This window comes from Dreissena polymorpha, chromosome 4, assembly GCF_020536995.1.
Source record: "Dreissena polymorpha isolate Duluth1 chromosome 4, UMN_Dpol_1.0, whole genome shotgun sequence".
Lineage (NCBI taxonomy): Eukaryota > Metazoa > Mollusca > Bivalvia > Myida > Dreissenidae > Dreissena > Dreissena polymorpha.
Window position 1 is genome coordinate 45859476 of NC_068358.1, and position 20989 is coordinate 45880464.

The window sequence follows — 20989 nt, forward strand, 5'->3', positions numbered from 1 at the left end:
GACATGAATTTTTTTTCTGTTTCTTTAATGCCCCTTTTTCAAGAAAATGTTTAACAGCTGTTCCCTTTCACTGAAAAGTAACCCTTTCTACCGGTGGTGTGCCGCAATACATTTCAAAACACAAATGACATCATTAGCGTGACGTCATTATACCAGCGGAATTCTCCAGTTAAACTCCTTTACAATGTAAACAAACGGTGAAAAAGCATAAAATAAAATAAAAATATGTTAGATTCGGTGCAATGTCGATTTTAATTCACTCCTGATATACATATACAGAAAATATACATACAATTATTTATGATAATCTAAAAATAGAAATAGGAGTTCCGAAAATGTGTTCTTTTCACCGGTGAAAAGAACACTTTGTTTATTTCCACTGCTGTTATTTCACTGCAGAAATGTCATATTTTATCATTAGGTATAAAAGAAATAAAGATAACTTTTCAGAGGAATTAAGGCTTCATACTCTTCACATCACTCGCAGGCATCAAAATGTAAATTACAAAAACTGGTCAGTAATATTTAACTTACAAGACACCCGTTGACTCTTCAGTAGGGTACATGATCCCTACATCATTCACTTCATAAGATTTCTTGGAATGATGAAGTGTTATAAAGTCACCTATAAAAATCAGGATTCAAACCGGTTTAAAATTGTCCTGTTAATACATACAAAATAATCCCATCATTATTATGGTTTTCAGTCATATGTCATACTTAAGAAGATGTTCAAACGCTTAAATTACGCTAAGAAGATTGCATGATGCACACACAAATTAATAAACGACAACACTATACTTAACAATCAAATTCGTTGAATTGATATCCCCCACCAATATGCTTCTGGACACAAAAGTGTTATATTTGACACTCAAAAAAGCATTTTTTCAAGATACAAAGGTCCATAACTCCTTTATTAACAGATGGTGTACAATGCCATTCGGCATGCATCATCCTCTTATTCATATATATACTCATACCAAGTTTCAATGAAATTGGCCAAAGCACTTCCAAGATATGGCTCCTGACACACAGAAAAAGCATTTTTTCAAGATAAAAAGGGCAATAACTCCGTTATTAACAGATGGTGTACAATGCCATTTGGTGTGCATCATCCTCTTATTCATATATATATATACTCATACCAGGTTTCAATGAAATCGGCCATAGCACTTCCAAGATATGGCTCCGGACACACAAAAAAAGCATTTTTTCAAGATAAAAAGGGCCATAACTCCCGTTATTAACAGATGGTGTACAATGCCATTTGGTGTGCATCATCCTCTTATTCATATATATATATATACTCATACCAAGTTTCAAAGAAATCTACCAAAGCACTTCCAAGATGTGGCTCCTGACACACAGATAAAAAGGGCAATTACTCCGTTATTAACAGATGGTGTACAATGCCATTTGGTGTGCATCATCCTCTTATTCATATATATACTCATACCAAGTTTAAATGAAATCTTCCAAAGCACTTCGAAGACATGGCTCCGGACGGACGGAAAGACGGACAGACGGAAGGACAGACAACGCCAAAACAATATCCCTCCGCCTTTGGCGGGGGATAACAAGGTAATAGGATGTCTGTAAATTCAATTTTCAATATGAATGACATGAAGAGAATATATAGAGACCTGTCTGTCAGAATAACAGGTCATTTTACCAGTCATGCAAAAATGGGTTTATTTCTATATGCAGCCTGCGTAGCTCCAGACCAGCCTGAATATTACATGGCCCACTTCAAGTGACAATGGTTCTTATGCTATATGCAGCCAATCTGGTCAGGGGCTTCCATTTTCACTTATGGGACCTGATGCAGGATGATCTGGAGCTACACTGTATGTTTATGGCATAAGACCCGTTTTTGCATGAATTAATATTAAGACTTCTAAAACGTGGTTACGGAGTATTTGTGTTTTTGTGTGTCCACAGGAACTTCAGCTAGTGTCAAGTGAGAATAATAAAAGCTGCTATCACAATTATTACAATATTCAAACATACACATTTTAAACAATTACCAAGCCTACCTTTTCGTAGAGTTCCTTCTTTCACAGCTATACTAGCGATGACCCCTTTGTACTGCATGAACCACGAGTCAAACATCAGACACTTCAGGGGCTTATCAGACTGACCTTTGGGCCTGCAAAACAGGGGCACATACATGTAATTGGTCAACAACAAAGCACTATGAAACATAAAAAAAACAACTTAACTAGACTAAACAAATGAAAGTTCTTACTTAAAAACAAACTGCTGGAATCGTGAGTAAAAATACGAGGGCCATGATGGCCCTGTATCGCTCCACTGTTTTTTTAATGCGAAAAAAGCGTGCAATGCGCATGGGTTGAAATGTACTCAAACATGTGACTTTCTTTTTATATCCCTCGTCCTACTGGGCGTTTAAAGTTGGAAGGGTGAGCATTTTTATATATAAAAATTGTTACTACGATGTTAACTAAACAGACTAAAAAGCCCGGGAATTGTTTGCACAAAAGAGGCTTTATATAAGAATATGTTCAGTTTTGTGACCCACGGGGCAGGGTCAAATTTGAGCCCAGGGGCATAATTTGAACAAACAAAGTAGAGAACTTTTAAATGCCACAACATTCCAAATGTGGTAGCACTAGGCCCAATGGTTATGGAAAAAAAGATTTTTAAATTTTGCACAAAATAGGCTTTGTATAAGCATATGTTCAATTTATTGACCCCCGGGGCGGGGTCAAATTTGACCCTAGGGGCATAATTTGAACAAATTTGGTAGAGGACTATTAGATGTCACTACATACCGAATTAAGTAGCCATCGGCTCTATAATTATGAACAAGAAGATTTTATAGTTTGCACAAAATAGGCCTTATTTAACATATGTTCTTTTTTGTGACCCCCGGGGCAGGGTCAAATTTGAACCCAGGGGCATAATTTGAAAAAACTAGGTAGAGAACTTTAAGATTTTAATACATACCAAATTTAGTAGAAATAGGCCCAATGGTTATGGACACAAAATTTTTAAAAGTTTGCACAAAATAGGCCCAATATAAGCATATGTTCAATTTTGTGACCCTTGGGGAACAATCAAATTTGACCCCAGGGGCTTCATTTGAACAAACTTGGTAGAGGACTATTAGATGTCACTACATACCAAATTTGGTAGCCCTATGCCATACGGTTATGTACAGGAGATTTTTAAAGTTTGCACAAAATAGACCTTATTTAAGCGTATGTTCATTTTTGTGACCCCCGGGGCAGAGTAAAATCTGATCCCTGGGGCCTAATTTGAACAAACTTGGTAGAGGACTATTAGATGTCACTACATACCAAATTTGGCGGCCCTTTGCCATACAGTTATGGACAAGAAGATTTTTAAAGTTTGCACAAAATAGGCCTTATTTAAGCGTATGTTCATTTTTGTGACCCCTGGGGCAGGGACAAATTTGACCCCAAGGGCATAATTTGAACAAACTAAGTAGAGAACTATTAGATGTCACTACATACCGAATTTGGTAGCCCTAGGCCCTATGGTAATGGACAAGTAGATTTTTAAAGTTTGCACAAAATAGGCTTAATATAAGCATATGTTCATTTTTGTGACCCCGTGGCAGGGTCAAATTTAACCCCAGGGGCATTATTTGAACAAACAAAGTAGAGAACTATTAAATGTCACTACATACCAAATGTGGTAGCACTAGGCCCAATGGTTATGGACAAAAAGATTTTTAAAGTTTGCACAAAATAGTCTTTGTATAAGCATATGTCCAATTTATTGACCCCCGGGGCGGGGTCAAATTTGACCCCAGGGGCATAATTTGAACCAATTTGAAAGAGGTTCACCCCAGGAACATTTGTGAGAAGTTTTATCAGAATTGGTTTAGGAGAAGAAGATGTTTAAAGAAAAAGTTAATGCACGGACGCACGCACCATGGACACAGGACCATGACATAAACCCCGCTGGCCTCTGGCCAGTGGAGCTAAAAATGAATAATTAGTTTTCATTTACTTTTCTAGGAATTATTTATAGTAATTATACTATTTTGGGGAATGTTTCCAGGTTACCAGCTGAGTAATATCAAATGAGCTTGTTAAACTAGAAGCATGGTGGAATCAAAGATATGCTCTATCATGACACATGTCATTTCTGTCATGACTGCAAGTCTACTGGACAGTCAATACCAGCCAATGACCTCAAAAAAAAGTTTTTCATGTTAAAGTTAATAGTTTGCACTTACAGATATAAAAACAGTTTGTTATAAATTTTTAACAGTTTTTATTGAGTATCAGAATGAAATTCCTTTCCACACCGAAGTTCATGATGAAGTATTTTGTCTGAGTAAATGCACTTTTTCTTATTATAGTAATAGTTGTTTTTTATTCTTTTACATATATAATAAAGTAAAAATATAAGTAAGAACTTACGGAGGTACACGTTTAACTATGGCATCCAACACCTCTCCTATGCCTATGCCCAGTTTAGCAGACACCTGTAGAACTATAAATGTGACACTGATGGCCCAACAAGACATGTTTGGACAAAACAAATCATCTATATATTCTACGGTAGACAGAAAGACAAAAGGCCATTATTCATCCAAAACTCGTTGCAACCAAATTCAATCATCTGCACATTAAGAAATTTCAACTGTGGAGTGGAAGTTTGAGCAAACTAGTAGTTAAAGAGGAGCTAGAAAACACAATTTAGGGACTGTATATAATTTAACTGAAAAACAGAAAAACAAGGGGAAATTATTCTTGCTACATATTATTGCAGCACTAATACCTTTTCATGAATTCAACTGCACTTGAAAGTCAATGAACTGTTAGCATTTGATTAAGATCATTTGGATGTTACGTATATACAGACAAACAGACATACATAGGAACTTACAATCTTAAACATACATATAGAATATTATGTGAGTTTTGGATAAAGATCAAGTTTATCATGCGAGGCTTAGCATCGACGTATCGCGAGGCTTGCCGAGCCCTAACATGGTTCAAGCCCAGCATGGTAAACTTGATCTTTATCAAAAACTAACATAATATTCTATCCTATTATTTTCTCCTTTTTTCCATTAATAATTTTTTTACGATTTTGTTTTCCCGTAGTTTACAAAAATGTATTCTCCACTTTTTGGAAAAATCCAAATCTGATCTTAAAATAGCAAGAGTATAAAGCTCATGTTAATACCATTGTTGTTATACTATCGATTTTCATCTGGTGATAGGATAAAACTATATATCTCTCTTTTACAATTTTTCATTATGATCATTATTGTATGTAACTTTTACAGTAATTACTTTTTTTAATGACTGGAAATCAGTGTGCTAGTCTACCATATGATTGTTATTTAAATAATTGACACACTAATACAGTGAAATGTTTACTCAGAATTTTTATGATCATTGTACGATATAATTTTATACATATTTATTAATGTTTTGTACTCTGGAACTGTTATAACCTTACAAACAGCTCTTATGCCAAGGGGATAGTAAAATGAACAAGAGATGTGTTTGTCAGAAACACAATGCCCCCTATTGCCCCGCTTTGAAATAAAATTTCAATATATAATTTGGCAGGTTTAGAAATTATCTCCCTTTTTAAGCTTATTTCTTCCCTTGGATTGTATTTTTTTACTTTTGACCTTGAAGGATGACCTTGACCTTTCGCCACTCAAAATGTGCAGCTTCATGAGATACACATGCATGCCAAATATCAAGTTGCTATATTTAATATTTCAAAAGTTATGGCCAATGTTAAAGTTTTTGGACGGACACACAGACAGACAGACGGACTGACAGTTCAACTGCTATATGCCACCCTACCGGGGGCATAAAAAATGATTCAAACTATAAGAAATTCAGCAATATATACAGTTTGTTTTGTAGACATTAAATCTATTCACAACATTAACACAATGCTTCCCCCCATCTTTTCAACTTAATGTACATGTTACATTTTGCGAATTTTAAAACAAAAAATCCAAATATAAAGATATTTTGTTTTGTCCACTTGAAGCATAATGCAAATTACTTTGTTAACACTTGAATTTGGCTCTACAGTAATGGTGCATTTTAAATATTAAATTCCACTTACTTAAATTAGGGCCAGTACTGTTCCACCATTTTGCCATTTCAGAAAAATTTATTTTTAAAATTAATTATAAATTCAATACTTGGAAAGAAAAATAGTAATGGCACTGGCTTGTGAATAATAAAAAAATAGAACCTCGTTCTATGAGACTTAATGCATGAGCATAGAGTTTTACCTAAATAGCTTGTGCAGTCTGCACAGGCTTATCAGGGATGACACTGTCTGCTTTGATGGTATTATTAGTTTCTTCTTCAAGAAAATACAGTTAAGGCGGAAAGCCACTTTATGCCCATGAATGAGGCCCAGTTGGCCCAAAACAGGGCTACAATAAGTAAAGTGAGGACTTTGTATGTACCTTGAGAACCTCTTTTGGTGCAATGTCAAAAAGGCTACGGAGCTGCTCCATGACAATGTCTGGTCTGGCATTGGGAAGGTCTATCTTGTTCAGCACGGGAATCACGTGCATGTCTCGCTCAAACGCCTGGTAGAAGTTGGCCACTGTCTGTGCTTGGACACCCTAGCGAACAGGAATAAATGTTAAATGTAAATGACCCTTGTACTAGGAAAAATGGGCTTTAAAGTATGTGTATACAATTTTGTTTCAGATTAGCCTGTGAAGTCCACACAGGCTAATCAGGGACAACACTACATGTATCCGCTTACATGTATACAGCATTTTTGTTTAAAGAAAGTCTCTTCTCAGAATTAAATAAGTCTAGCCAGAAAGTGTTGTACCTGATATTACTGTGCTAACCTGGGACGCCACGTTACACACATACCTTAAGCCTCATTTTTCCAGAGTAAAAGTCTAATTGTAAGAATCTCAGAGCAATCAGGGCATGTAACTGTGAAAAATGCAATATATTTTGTGAATGACTGGATAAGAAATAAAACCAGACAAGAGCAAAATTAATTTATGATGTGTAAATCACAGCTTACATCTCTCTTCATTTCTTTATTTCAAAACACCTATATGAATTCAAGGAATCAATTACAAATGAATAGAATGCGCTTTTATTGCCATATGCAGATTAGAAGTTCCCGAATGTGCAGTTGGGTAAAAGTCTTTAAGTGAATAAATGATAATACATTAAAGTTATATCAATTTTTTTAAGAAGAGCATATATTTCTAGAGAAAATTCATTCAATAGGATGTTTTTATCAAAAACGACACCTGTGTTTGTGAAACACAATGCCCCCCACTGCGCTTTGAAACATCACAGTAGCAACTTTATAAAAAGTCTAAGGCCCATTACATCGTCAAAAATTAATGGACCGGAACAAAACTCACACTTCATCTGAAAGTCATAACGGCGAACTCGCATACCAACAATCAGCTAAATATGTGAAAGCATTGCATTCATAAAAACAACTATGAACAACAGAAAGCTTTGAAGTCCAAGGCCCTTAACTTTGCAAAATCTCAATGGACCGGAACGAAACTCACACTTCATCTGTATGCCATGTCAGTAGAATCACATACCAAAACTCAGCTAAATATCTTAATGTGTTTTGTAAAAAATTTCCTGAAAAAGGGTATCAAAGAGGAAATTTATAAATCCAAGGCCATACCTTTGCAAAAAAAGCAACGGACCGGAACAAAACTCACACTCTATCTAAAAGTTACAGAGGTAGACTCACATACCAACAATCCGTTAATAGCTGAAAGCATTTTGTTTAAAAACCAGAAACGGAAAAAGTCCAAGGCCTATAATTTCGCAAAAAAATCAATGGACCTGAATGAAACTAGCACTTCATCTGTAAGTCATATAGGTTGACTCACAAACCAAAAAACAGCTAAATATATGAAAGCATTGTGTAAGATACCTAAAACGGAATACAGAAGGGACTAGGGACGGACAGTGCAACTGCAAAAAAAGGACACTGGACAGTCCCTGATACTGATAGAATTTTTTGTTCTGGCACTAAACTTCAATTCCCTTTACAAACCTGATTAGCATCAATAAGCAGTATAACACCCTGACAGGCAGACAGAGACCGTGCAACCTCGAAACTGAAGTCCACATGGCCCTAAAATAAGATTTATATTGTGTAACAGCAAACAATACACTCATTCATGCAGGATGTAATAGATGTTATGAATTGATTCCCGTACAGTTTTGAGATAGGCATAAAAGCATGCAAAAACATGCACACCACTCATGAAATGTCCTTTTCAAATTTGCCTAATGGCAATTATATTAGCAATGTGTCATCGATTTGGGATGGAAAAAGCAAATTATTAGAAAATGTTACTTAAATGCTCTCATATTTAAATGAGCCTCGCTTGCTCTGGGAATACTGGGCTTAATGCATGTGCGTAAAGTGTTGTCCAAGATCAGGGATGACATTTTTCGATTTAATGAATTTTTCTTTTAAAGGAAGCCCCTTCTAACAGAAAATTCAGAAAAATAAGGATGGGCAGACTGCATTGTTAAGTTTCCTTACAGAAAATCTAGTAAAGATCATTATGTGTCATCACTGATTAGCATGCGCAGGCTGCACTGGCCTATCTGGGACAACACTTTATGCACATGCATTAAGCCCCATTTTTCCAGAACAAGGCTCAATAGACAATTTCCAAACCATTCATCATCATTCACTCACAGGGGTATCTATTAGGTTGAGAAGGTAACGGGTGCCACTGTACGTATGACACAGGGAGGCTGTCTGGGCCTTCACAGTGATGCCTCTCTCCTTCTCCACCTGCAGACGATCCAGCACCTGCTTGTTGTCCGCGGATACCGATATAACACCTGCAATACAAACATGAATTGAAGAAGGTGAGGTTTAACTGATATAACACCTTGGACACAAAAATGAATTGAAGAAGGGTATAACATCTACATTGTATAATACAAACATGAATTGAAGAAAGGAATTTATAACTGATTAAACATCAATAATACAAACATGAATTGAAGAAGGGTAATAATAACTGATTTAACACCTGCAATACAAACATGAACTGTTGAAGGGAAGTTATAACTTCTAAAACACCTGGTAAAGAAGAATAGATAGAATGAGCTTATAGATCACTGGAAAATATGATAAAACAATTTGGACCATCTAAATTCGTCCAAGTCCAAAAATGAGTTTATGTCAAGATGGAAGAAAGGTAAGGGTGATGTGGGTGTGTTGGTAGACAACATCTATGCAAGTATCAAAACTTTGTAGGAGTCATTATTAATGTTATTCAAAGCTTTTCTTTTTGGGTTAACCTTCTTCTGACTGTCGATTGGACTGGCAAATCGTTTTATGCCTGCCGACATCAGTAGATGTGGGGGTAATAAAAAAGAACTGAAAAAGGGTTCAATACCTGATATAAATGTAGGATCTTGCATGAGTGGTCGTTTTGTATTGAATTTATTAAACGAATCATCTAAATAAAGATAAAAACGAGGCTTGCCGAGTTTTTATCTTTATTTAGATGACGAGTTTAATAAAGTCAATACAAAATGACCACGAATCTAACATTCTATTTATAACATGACCAACACATTTTCTTTTTATTGTATGCTCTTTTCACCGTTTATTCACATTGTAAAAGAGTTTAACTGAAGAAATTTGTTGGAAAAATGACGTCATTTCGTCACAAAAATGACGGCATTTCACAGTTATATAACTAGTGTAATAACACTTGTGTAATAAACAAAATTGAGCATTACGTTATTTCACTCCTGGAGCGTAGGTCATGTTATAATAGCTGATATATGAAACGTACTGATGAAGGGTTGGTTTAACTGATATAATAGCTGATATATGAAACATACTGATGAAGGGTTGGTTTAACTGATATAATAGCTGATATATGAAACATACTGATGAAGGTTTCAATACCTGATATAATAGCTGATATATGAAACATACTGATGAAGGGTTCAATACCTGATATAATAGCTGATGTATGAAACAAACTGATGAAGGCTTAGTTTAACTGATATAATAGCTGATATATGAAATGTACTGATGAAGGGTTGGTTTAACTGATATAATAGCTGATATATGAAATGTACTGATGAAGAGTTGGTTTACCTGATATAATAGCTGATATATGAAACGTACTGATGAAGGGTTCAATACCTGATATAATAGCTGATAATTGAAACATACTGATGAAGGGTTGGTTTAACTGATATAATAGCTGATACATGAAACGTACTGATGAAGGGTTGGTTTAACTGATATAATAGCTGATATATGAAACGTACTGATGAAGGGTTGGTTTAACTGATATAATAGCTGATATATGAAATGTACTGATGAAGGGTTGGTTTAACTGATATAAAATCTGGGATACAATAAGAACTGGTAGAGGGTTGAAAAAAGTGATAAAAAAACATACAGAATTGAGGAAGGATAGATATAACCAGTATAACCAGTGGAAATCAACCTCTATGACCTGAGGATGGGTTAAATATACAACTGAAACATCAAAAGCAAGGAAATAAAACCTGAGAAAAGGTTTATACAAGTGACTTGATAAACAAATTCAGACAGTCAGTTGTCTTGGCCTCTTCATATCACATAAAAAACTACCAAGGAGCAGTAAATTGAACTGATCATTAATCAATTAGAGATGCTGCATTCCTGGAAAAACACAATTATGGAGGATGGATACTGAAATAAATTAGTAACTTTTCTTCTTAAGTGGCATATAATCAACAACAACACAAAAATACTTTATCTAGAGTCATCTTTGCACTTGAGATCAGTAAACAATGCAAAATTAATAACAATTGAGTCATTTTGTGAACAATGTTTTTTTAAATGTTTTCAATTACAATCTCTTATCAGATGCTCACATTAATTATTAAAATTTAAGATTTCACACACTTGAATCTCACATTATGTGCATAAATTGTAATAAGCCAAATCATTTTACATTAAAGTAACCAAGGATATATTTAATAAATGAAGTATAGGTTACACATATCTACCAACCACAATATTCTAGGAATCTGTCTGCCAGTGTGCTCTTCCCATGGTCAACATGGGCAATAATACTGAAATTCCGTACCAGCTCTGGTGGAAATTCTGAGAGATCTGGCTTCTGTCTTCCCTAGACAAAAAAACAGCATAACCAAAATATTAATTTGTACAAAAATGCTTTTATATTTAACAAAGCACACAAGTATTTAAATATTAAGTATTACAATAAATATAGAGCTTTGTCATAGACGTGATACACCAACGTGCCGCATTGACACAAACTATTTTTTAGGCTGTCTTCACAAAACAAGAGAATCTAATTTATGGCGATTTTTAAGAATTATTATGTCATATTATTTGTGGCCATTTTGACCTTTGAACTTTTAAAATACTTTCGCATTACACGCCGTCCAATGATCGTGAACAAATGTACAAGCTCATTTATGGCCTTTTTGACTTTTTAACTCCATATGTGACCTTGACCTTGGAGATACCGACGTAATTCTTTCGAATGACACATTGTCCATTGATTGTGAACAAATGTACAAAGTAATTTTAAAATCTCACAATGAATGACATAGTTATGGCCCGGGCAAGCTCATTTATGGCCATTTTTGACCTTTGAACTTAAAGTGTGACCTTCACCTTGGAGATATCAACGTAATTCTTTCATGCAACACACCGTCCAATGATGGTGAACAAATGTGCCAAATGATTTTAAAATCTCACAATGAACAACATAGTTATTGCCCCAACAAGCTCATTTATGGATATTTTTGATCTTTGAACTCAAAGTGTGACCTTGACCTTGGATATAAGGACAAAATTCTTTCGCACAACACACTGTCCCATGATGGTGAACAAATTTGCCAAATGATTTTAAAACTCACAATAGATGATAAAGTTATGGCCCGGACAAGCATTTGACCCTTGAACTCCAAGTGTGACCTTAACCTTGGAGATATCGACATACTTTTTTCAAACGACACACCGTCCCATGATGGTAAGTAAATGTACCAAGTTATTTTAAAATCTAACGATAAATGACATAGTTATGGTCCAGACAAACTTTAAGTTTAAAACACACTAAGTGACCCCATGACCTAGTTTTTGACCCGGCATGACCCATATTCAAACTTGACCTATACATCATCAAGATACAACTTGTGACCGAGTTTGGTGAAGATTGGATGAAATTTCAGGACAGACCGACCGCCCGACAAAGTGACTCCTAAATACATGTAGAAACCACAATACCAATGGTAATGGGGGTATAATAAAAAGTATAGGATGCTTATTGCTTAAAAATATTTTATGATTGTCCGATTATTTGTCTTGAATATGCGTCCACAAATGAAAACAAAATACTCATTCTATATTTAATTTTTGGAAAATATTATTAACAATATTAAAACATGAAGAGAAGCACAATGAAATTGCAGGTATGTTATAAATTAAGTTCTTGAATCTATTTAAATGGAAATTGATTTTTGTTTAGAAAGCTTGAAAAACTTTCATTTTATAAGCGTTTTACACATTTATTTTAAGAAATTAGACAACAAATTTTGAAATCTATATAAAAACAACAACAACCTTATTCCAAAGCCATGGTGATGTACTGAAGTATTTTGAGGCCAAAATTGTTTGAAGCAGATGTTTATCAAGGTTTCTCTTCTTAAGAACATGAATGTATCTGAAAAAGATAATAAAAATGTGCACATTTATGAGCAGAAATGGTGAATGGGGGTGGTTTTGAGCATGCACCAATCCTTCATAGTAAGGTTGAGGAAATACAACAATGGAGATGGTCAATTTCATTTCATACAAGTGACTGATCCACTGAACTTATTCTTACATGTCTGGAGTAATAATACAGCTGAACATTTGCTTAAAATTGGATTCTTGGTCTCTACGTTAAATCAAAGAAGAGATTCATGGTTGTCACTCTTATTATTTTACACTTGTCAAAAATGCAAATCATGGAGATTTAAACTCAAAAGTCATTGTTCATGCCAAACCTGCATTTTCACACATCTGAGTGATTTATTATTAGTTTTTGTTTGTTTCTCTTGAACTTATGTACTGCAGCTACGCCTGACAGTGGCTTAATTTTCACAAATAGCAAATCGTCTAGCCCACAATTTTAATAATATAATTATCTCTTAATGGATGGCAACATGACAAATTCATTAAAATATTACCTAGATATGGAACGGTGTTAACCATCTTCGAGCAGCATCTGTGTACTAAAGATTTAATTGACAGATCAATTCGTTAAAAAAAAATGTCAAAACCATCATCACAAATATATGGTACTTTGTATATGTGAAAATAAGTTTCATGGCCTGAAAAGTTTGCCCATGGTCAGAGCAATCTATCGCTCAAATAAATTTTATTTCTTGAGAGACTTTGACATATATGATAATCAGAGGTATATTTGACCCTGGGAGATACAGTTGGCAAAATTATGTTATCGTTCTCATGAATAATTGATTTTAAATCTCTTTCAGATTCTGTGTCCAATTCTGTATGTAAATACAAACAATGAAACCAACCCATGCCAAAGACGTCGGACCTTGGACATATTAAATAAAAATTTCTGAGGTCCAATCATATTTCTGAAACTGTCTGACCTCTTTGCAATCAAAAAAACTATATGTAAAATTTTGGTTAAAAAATGAACACGAAACTTAATCGGAATATGTATAAAATAATACTGACTGGTTTACATTTATTTTACTTTGATAGATTTTTTAACTTTAAATAAAACAGATTCAAACAGCTATTTTGCTTGTGACATAACACACTGATAAAATTACAGCTCTCACTTAGAAAATTGTTAGCTAGTAAATGTTGAGATATAATAAGAATATTAATAAGAAATAAATGCTAATCACTTTCTTTCTGATATGGCTAGAAAGCGAGCAGCATTTAAAAATTAAAGAAAAGTAACCAAGGGTATACAACGGCGAAAATACATGGTTTGTGCAGGGACGTCGCCATCATCTTCATCTACATCATATGTTGCTGCTGTAAAGCTTGACAATTACGCCATGGGTAGTGAGAAGATTAAGCCAAAAGAGTGAGATAATAGTACAGAGAGAACAGTTTGATAGTTAAGTCACTTAAGACTAGATCATCACTATGAGAGTACTATGTATAAAAAGATCGAAATATTTTCTTTATTTATAACTGAAAGGTTTACCATATGTTCTCATACTACAGGTTTAAATTAAGTTTTCATTTTATTGTTTTTAGAACTGTTTAATATCATTATAATTAAAAAAAAAACTCTTTAAATTGTATTTTCCATTGTTTTGTTAAAGAAGAACGAGGTCCGCTTAAAGTTGGTGAGGTTTGGAAAATTTTAACAGTCATCAGACCTCATGTGATGTCGGGTAAGATTTTTTTGTCTTTCCATTGGTTTACCGGTAATGAAAAATGCTTCATTGAAACAGTAACGTGTGCAGCAGTACTCCCGACTGGCTTTAAAAAGAGCAAGGTGGAAATTTTTGACTTAGCTAACAGGCAAGCCACACAAACTCTCCCCTTACATAACCAAATGCATACATGGAAGAGGTGGTAGACATGTTGACTGCTACACAATTGAGAATACAACTGTTTCAATACTATAATGTACTTAGGTTCAACAATCCATGTAACAATTATGTATTCTAAATATAAACAAGTCAGTACAAAAAGCCACATTAACATCCAAATTAGTACCCATGGTTTATTACAATATGGCAAAAAGACAAAATCTGGATTTTATGCATTTAATCCTATCTGACATTTTGTTAAGCCAATTTCTCAATATTTGTTTAAATGGCTTAATTCAAGAACATTGTGTGAGCCCTGGTCTGACATCATAAACACAAGGTGTCTGCATCAGAAAATGTGCTAATATTTGATTGGATGAAATTCTTACAGAAATATATTTTGAATAGACCAGTTGACAAGTGTCGTCACGCGCACCTGCAAAGTTTAGACTCCGCCCACTGGTTGGCAAAAAGAGGTAGAATTTATATAAGCGCATATAGAGAATGTTGACAAAATCATCGTTTTTAGGGATAATCATGCACAATATCAAATATAATTTTACTAATTATGTCTGAATACATTAGCATGCAAGGAAATGCATATTTGGAACGATTACATTGTTGTTATTATTTGTTTTTACTAACAACTGGAGTGGAACACAATCTAAGAGCTCGATATGTGGTAACCACAAAAATCTCTCTACCTGGAATTTCTTCGCGACCATTTTCAGTTGAAACATTCTCAGAAATTGAAATTCTTTCAGAATAAATTAAATTTAATGAACAAAAACAAATAAGGATGATAACAAACAACCAATATGTCAATTTTATGTACGCAACATAGGGTAACTGATTTGAACCTTTATATGTCTGAAAAAAACAACAAAGACCTGTAAAATGTATTCTATGGGTCTTTGGAAAAAACTTACCCTGTTACACATTAATTAAATTCTCTTGATTCATTTAATTGTTTGATTTAATTGTTCACACTAATTTTTACACTCTTTGTTGCAGCATTTATATGCCGGTGTTTAATTGCACCTTTGTTCATCACCACCCGATTATCTCGTTATGATCGGATACTGTCCAAACAATTACAAAGAAAACATTGTGTCATAAACCCAGGGACCTATACTTGGGTCCCTGGATAAACCACATTTGGCAGATCAGTGTCTGGTCATTAAACAGTGTTTAACACATGTTACGATACCTCCATGTCATCTCTTGGCATATTGAGCGGTCCTTTTAGCCAAATTTAGAAGCTAAAATACTGAACAGTTGCTTCAATAAAATATTTTAACATTAAAAAAAGAAGACATTTGTCGGAAATGGATTAACAGGAACTAGTGAATATATATTAGCCAGTTTAATCATAATAATACATTGTTTAATAATTATACATTTAAAATACTGTGCAATTTTCTTGCTACGCAATTAAGGTATTTAACGGGTACCAGCAACAGTAAACTCCGCTATTACCTGTAAAGATTGTAAATTACTGCAGTGTACGAAACACCATCATGAACACAAACAATCACAAACGGGTAAATAATTGCGTTAAATAAATTACATATATGCATTTTCCATAAAACGCTAGATTTGTATCACTCCTTATTACTAGTAACGAGATTTCAACATGCATGCAAAGACAGTTAAATTTGCATAATATGCAGGGGTTTTCCGTTTGTATGCTAAATAAAATTAATATTGCCATTCAATGAAAACGAAAGGAAAATTAATTCAATGTAAAATAAAATTACCACAATTTTTTTAAAAATTGTAATGTATTTCGCTTTTTAGGGCTTTGTTTTATTATTGATTAAATGCACCGCTGACACTATCGATCGCTGATAAAAAATAACACTATCCACCCCACTTATAATTATAATACAATTAATATATGTTTTATTATTGTTAAAATCTAATTTGTGTCTCACTATCAGAAAGAATACGGCTTATGTATCGTTTTGTTTTGTGGATTGTCAGTATTTAGTCTTCCGATCACGTTTACTCTATGCTTATATCTACTTTGTATTTTTATGAGAGGAAATTTTATTTGTGAATATACATTCATTTGGTACTAAATATGATATATTGGCACTATTTTTTAAAAAGTTTTAATGTTTATTTCGGTTTTATTACCAATTTATTGACTAAACAAAAGCCCTTTATACATGTTTTACCTTACTGTAACCAGTGTTTTTTGCCAACCAGTCAGTGCGCATGCGCGGAAAATCCAGAATGTAAACAATAACATTCAACTGGTCTATATTGGCAAGATTAGGTTTCCAAAAATTTAGGTGATGTTGTCTCTGTAGTACATCATTTTTAGGTCATAATGTCACAAGGCAAAACGTCTTACGATTTTTTATATGAAGAAATGCTTTAAAAACATAACATGTCATGCACAGCCACAATTTTGGGAGGTCTAGTTTCAAACTTTCAACCAGCAAAAATTATGGAATTAATGCATGAGTAAGTTATCATCGTTTTGCAATCGAATCTGGTGCAATCAGTAACGTATTATTGAACCTTTTTTTTTACTGCTGTTCACATTATACGATCTCAGCAAAGCTTTTAACATTCATTTAATCTTCAGTACTACACAGACTTGTTTATCATCATCAAACTTTATGTGTCCGAACTAAGAGCCAGTCCGAAAATCTCGAGATAATGTAAACACATCAGATAGCGCTCGAGCTTCTGTGTAATCAGTTTACCTGTTTAAAATGGAATTCATCTTCTATACTTTCTTAACTTGGTAAAAAAAAGATCTCCAGCGTAATGGATTCGTGCATTATTTTCAATAAAAACCTTCATCGCACACTAAGGGGGCTGTCATCTTGGATTGCATTAACGAATGTTTGGGGCGTCATAGGCTATGTGTTTGGTCCAGCCCTCTCATGACCTACGATATCATAGTTGCTACGGTATTTTGATTTATGGATGAGAATTCTCTTATATTTTTAATTTAGTTTATTATATATAGTTTGTCTGTAGTTCCTTTTAAAACGTGGATCAATCCTGTTCGACTGAATCTTGAAAATGTACTCTCTACCTCTCCAGATACATCGTACATCGCTGCAGCCAAACTGGTTATTACGTAAATGGTGGTGAAAGAAGAAGGGAACATAGTAAAAAAGAGTAAATTTAGAAGTGTTAGATAGTAAAAATATAGAAAGTAGTTAAAAATAATCCCCAGCTACGTTCATAGACCTATAGAAACTGTGTTTGTATAGGTCCCTGCTAAGTTTCATCTCTCGTTTGCATTCCTAAATTAACTTTCATAGCAATGAGGAGGGGTGTGGGTCTCTTAAACGCATACGAAAACACGCAGACAATATAGATATATATATAACGTTGAACAAATGTATACGATATGAATAGCAGTAGATATGAACTCATAAAAGCTCAGAGCATTCAATGAGAACTAAGTGCGCGAATCGGTATAGACACAACTTTACTTCGTTTCCCTCGGAAACAGGCTCCAAATAGGTCAAAATGACTTTTTCAAGCCACATTTTAAACAAAACACTAATATATTTAAGTTTTTTTATGTATTGTTTACGTCACACATTAAAATTAAAACAACGAAACCATAATAAGCAATATTATAATTTACGGACACATATTACCGTCTAAATGTCCCTTTTTTGTTCATATCGTATGCATTTTTCAAATATAGGGACTAGAAAGATAATGGAGATAACTTTATAGTAATACAAAAACCAACATAAAAACTACGTGGTTTTCTAGTACAATAATAAACATATTTAGTTTAATGACCATTATAAAACATAGGGAACTATAATTCAGGTTAGTCGGTAATGTATAATCTCCATGCAGAGTTGTCGACCGCTCTATGATCACACATACAATCTCTGCCATCAAAGAAAATCATAGGCAGCTCCAAGGGGGGGGGGGGGGGGGGGGGCGGACGCTTAAATCGCCAAAGTAAAGTCAATTCAGTTTATGTTTCACACTTAACTAGATCTAGATCTAAATCACCTATTTAAACTCATTTTTCTTCTTTTTCGTACACAACATTTCCCACTAATCACAGACAATCGCTAAATGTTTTAACTTTAGACTCTCTATAAACGAATACGTATCTGTATTACGTATAAACTATGCACTTTTTTGGCATTATAAGAAGGGCATTAGATAAAAGTACATAAGGCATGACATGTTCGAGAAGTGGTTGTCAAAACTTTCAAAATCACTAAAATGATGGAGCTTCCGAGGTGCTTCGCCCCCTGGACCCCCTAGCAGGGCTTTGTCCTGCCACCTGACAGGGACCCTAGCGGCAAACTGGGCAACAGCAAATCTTTCAATACCCCCCCCCCCCCCTATCCAGTAATCCTGGAGCCACCGGTGAAAATCGTACTATATTTTTAATATGTAGATGTTTAGGTTCATAATGAAATATAAATTACCGGTACCTACATTAAAAAAAGAGTAAAACAACAACGTGGAAATTATAGTTCCATGCTACGGAATACCGTTAGTTCTATCGTCGTTACTCATTAAAATCCAGAGGGCGAGAATGCGAGAACGCGATAGTACGATGGCGACAAAGCGACAATACGATGACGATAGTGCGACACGATGGCAATAACGGTATTCCGTACCGCGCGAAGTTTGAGTATAGTTATTCTATACATAGATGGTGACGTCACTGCGTCATTCTAGACATAGATGGTGACGTCACTACGTAATTGTCACCTCTATACTAAGACGCATCACATTCCCCTGGTTTGGGGAATTATGCTTCCGCCAAAGTAGTTCTGCGTAGGAATGAAAATGTTAATAATGAAAGAAAAATCGATTTTTATTGTGTGTTTGAAACGGAATGTTGTTTAAAGAAATGTTATTTAATTATGTTTAAATGTGATTTTGAATCTCTATTAAGACTGATAGCGATTATCAGAAGCACGATTACCTAACCTCCTTTCGATTTCTCTTTTCAGTCATAAAAGAAGGGCTACCCACTGTTCCTTCCGCGTTAGTACACAGGTCAGTAAGACCGGTGTGTACACAATGTGAGTATAGTAGTCGAAATGGTTTGTTTGTTTTTTCGTCTTTCCGAACAGTAATTTATTCAACATACGGAAAAAAGTGCGCCACCTGCTGTCATAATTTGGTAACTTGCATTCGGCTTTGGTAGTTGCATTTTGCTTACTGCCTGTTGCTAACTGCCGTTGTTACTGGCGCTTGGTGGCAAAACCGATGCTGACTGGTTTCAGAGCACAGTTTCCAAACGTTTGTTTGAAAAGTATTCATTTATGGCAGATAGTGAAACTTATTGTTATTTAATTATAAATAAGGATTAACAAACACGCAATGATTGGATAGTCAAAAGCATGTTTCAACAATCATCAAGAACTGTGTTGTTTTCAATGACCTAGTTACATTGCCAGTAATAAATTATATTCATTTTTTTGTTATTAACTGTTTTCTATATGTGATCTTGTATCTACACTTTACGCATTGTGTTCTTGTGTGAATTACGTTGAAAATCTTATATAAATAGATAAAAAAGATATGGGCATCTTATAAACCATGTAAATTGTTCTAATCATATCTTATCATCGATATTGAACATGGAACATAACTAAAACATTAAGATTGAGATCTTTTATCATTAGAATCAACAATATTTGCATATATTTTAATATAATATATTATAAATACGGATATTATCACGCTTGATACGTTATTGCCTAGCTAACTCTTTATTTCATTTAAGTTGTTGCGGAATCTTAAATACGAATCAAAATTGAAATGGACTTTTGAAGACGGTTATACTAGTAAATGGACTTTAAATTGATGCCTAAACGTATTACTTTCATCCAGAGTAATAGCACGTGGCCGCGAAAAATGTTCAACCTCGATTTTGAAACGAAACGGAAGTCAAAATGTCAGCAAAACAAACTGAAATGTTTGACAAAGATTATCTCCGATTACGATTCAATCAGTGCGTTTTAAAGAACACGCATTGAAGATCATGAAGATGCTGTGTGCAAAATTTCTTCCAAAAATGTCAACTATTAATTGCGATACGCAGTCTTGAACATCAAAGTGATCCGCTATGGGTAATGATCCGGCAATGGTAACTTGACTGTATAAACCTTTTTCGATGCATATTTCTTAACCGTCAAATACACAGTTGTGACACGTACTTGCAAAATCGCGATGATGAAGGTTGTTGTTGTTTTAACACTTATGCTGATAGTTGCCGCTGGTGAGTATTAAATCGTGGTAACTAATTGTCAATTGTGTAAGTACTTTACTAGAAATTAGATTGGTAGTAATTGTTAATTTTACAAGAATTTTGTCATTAATTTGTTTTGCGATTTTGTCCTAGTATATGTTGGAAAGTTGTGCGACTAGCTAATGCATGTGATTAAACTCAGTTC

At 34.3% G+C, this 20989-nt stretch overlaps 1 protein-coding gene across 1 annotated transcript in view; it reads right to left on the bottom strand.

Moving 5' to 3' along the window:
- The window catches only part of LOC127877463 (translation factor Guf1, mitochondrial-like), a 32548-nt gene extending 14924 nt beyond the window's left edge, over positions 1-17624 (bottom strand). The window contains exons 1-9 of the mRNA XM_052423373.1: positions 17291-17624; positions 12625-12724; positions 11044-11161; positions 8707-8855; positions 8050-8130; positions 6455-6616; positions 4422-4486; positions 2040-2152; positions 535-625 (exon numbers count right to left, since the gene is read on the bottom strand). Of these exons, the coding sequence (XP_052279333.1) occupies positions 535-625; positions 2040-2152; positions 4422-4486; positions 6455-6616; positions 8050-8130; positions 8707-8855; positions 11044-11161; positions 12625-12724; positions 17291-17310 (899 nt within the window). The 5' untranslated portion in view covers positions 17311-17624. The remainder of the gene's footprint in view (positions 1-534; positions 626-2039; positions 2153-4421; positions 4487-6454; positions 6617-8049; positions 8131-8706; positions 8856-11043; positions 11162-12624; positions 12725-17290) is intronic.
- Between the last annotated feature and the right edge of the window lie 3365 nt (positions 17625-20989).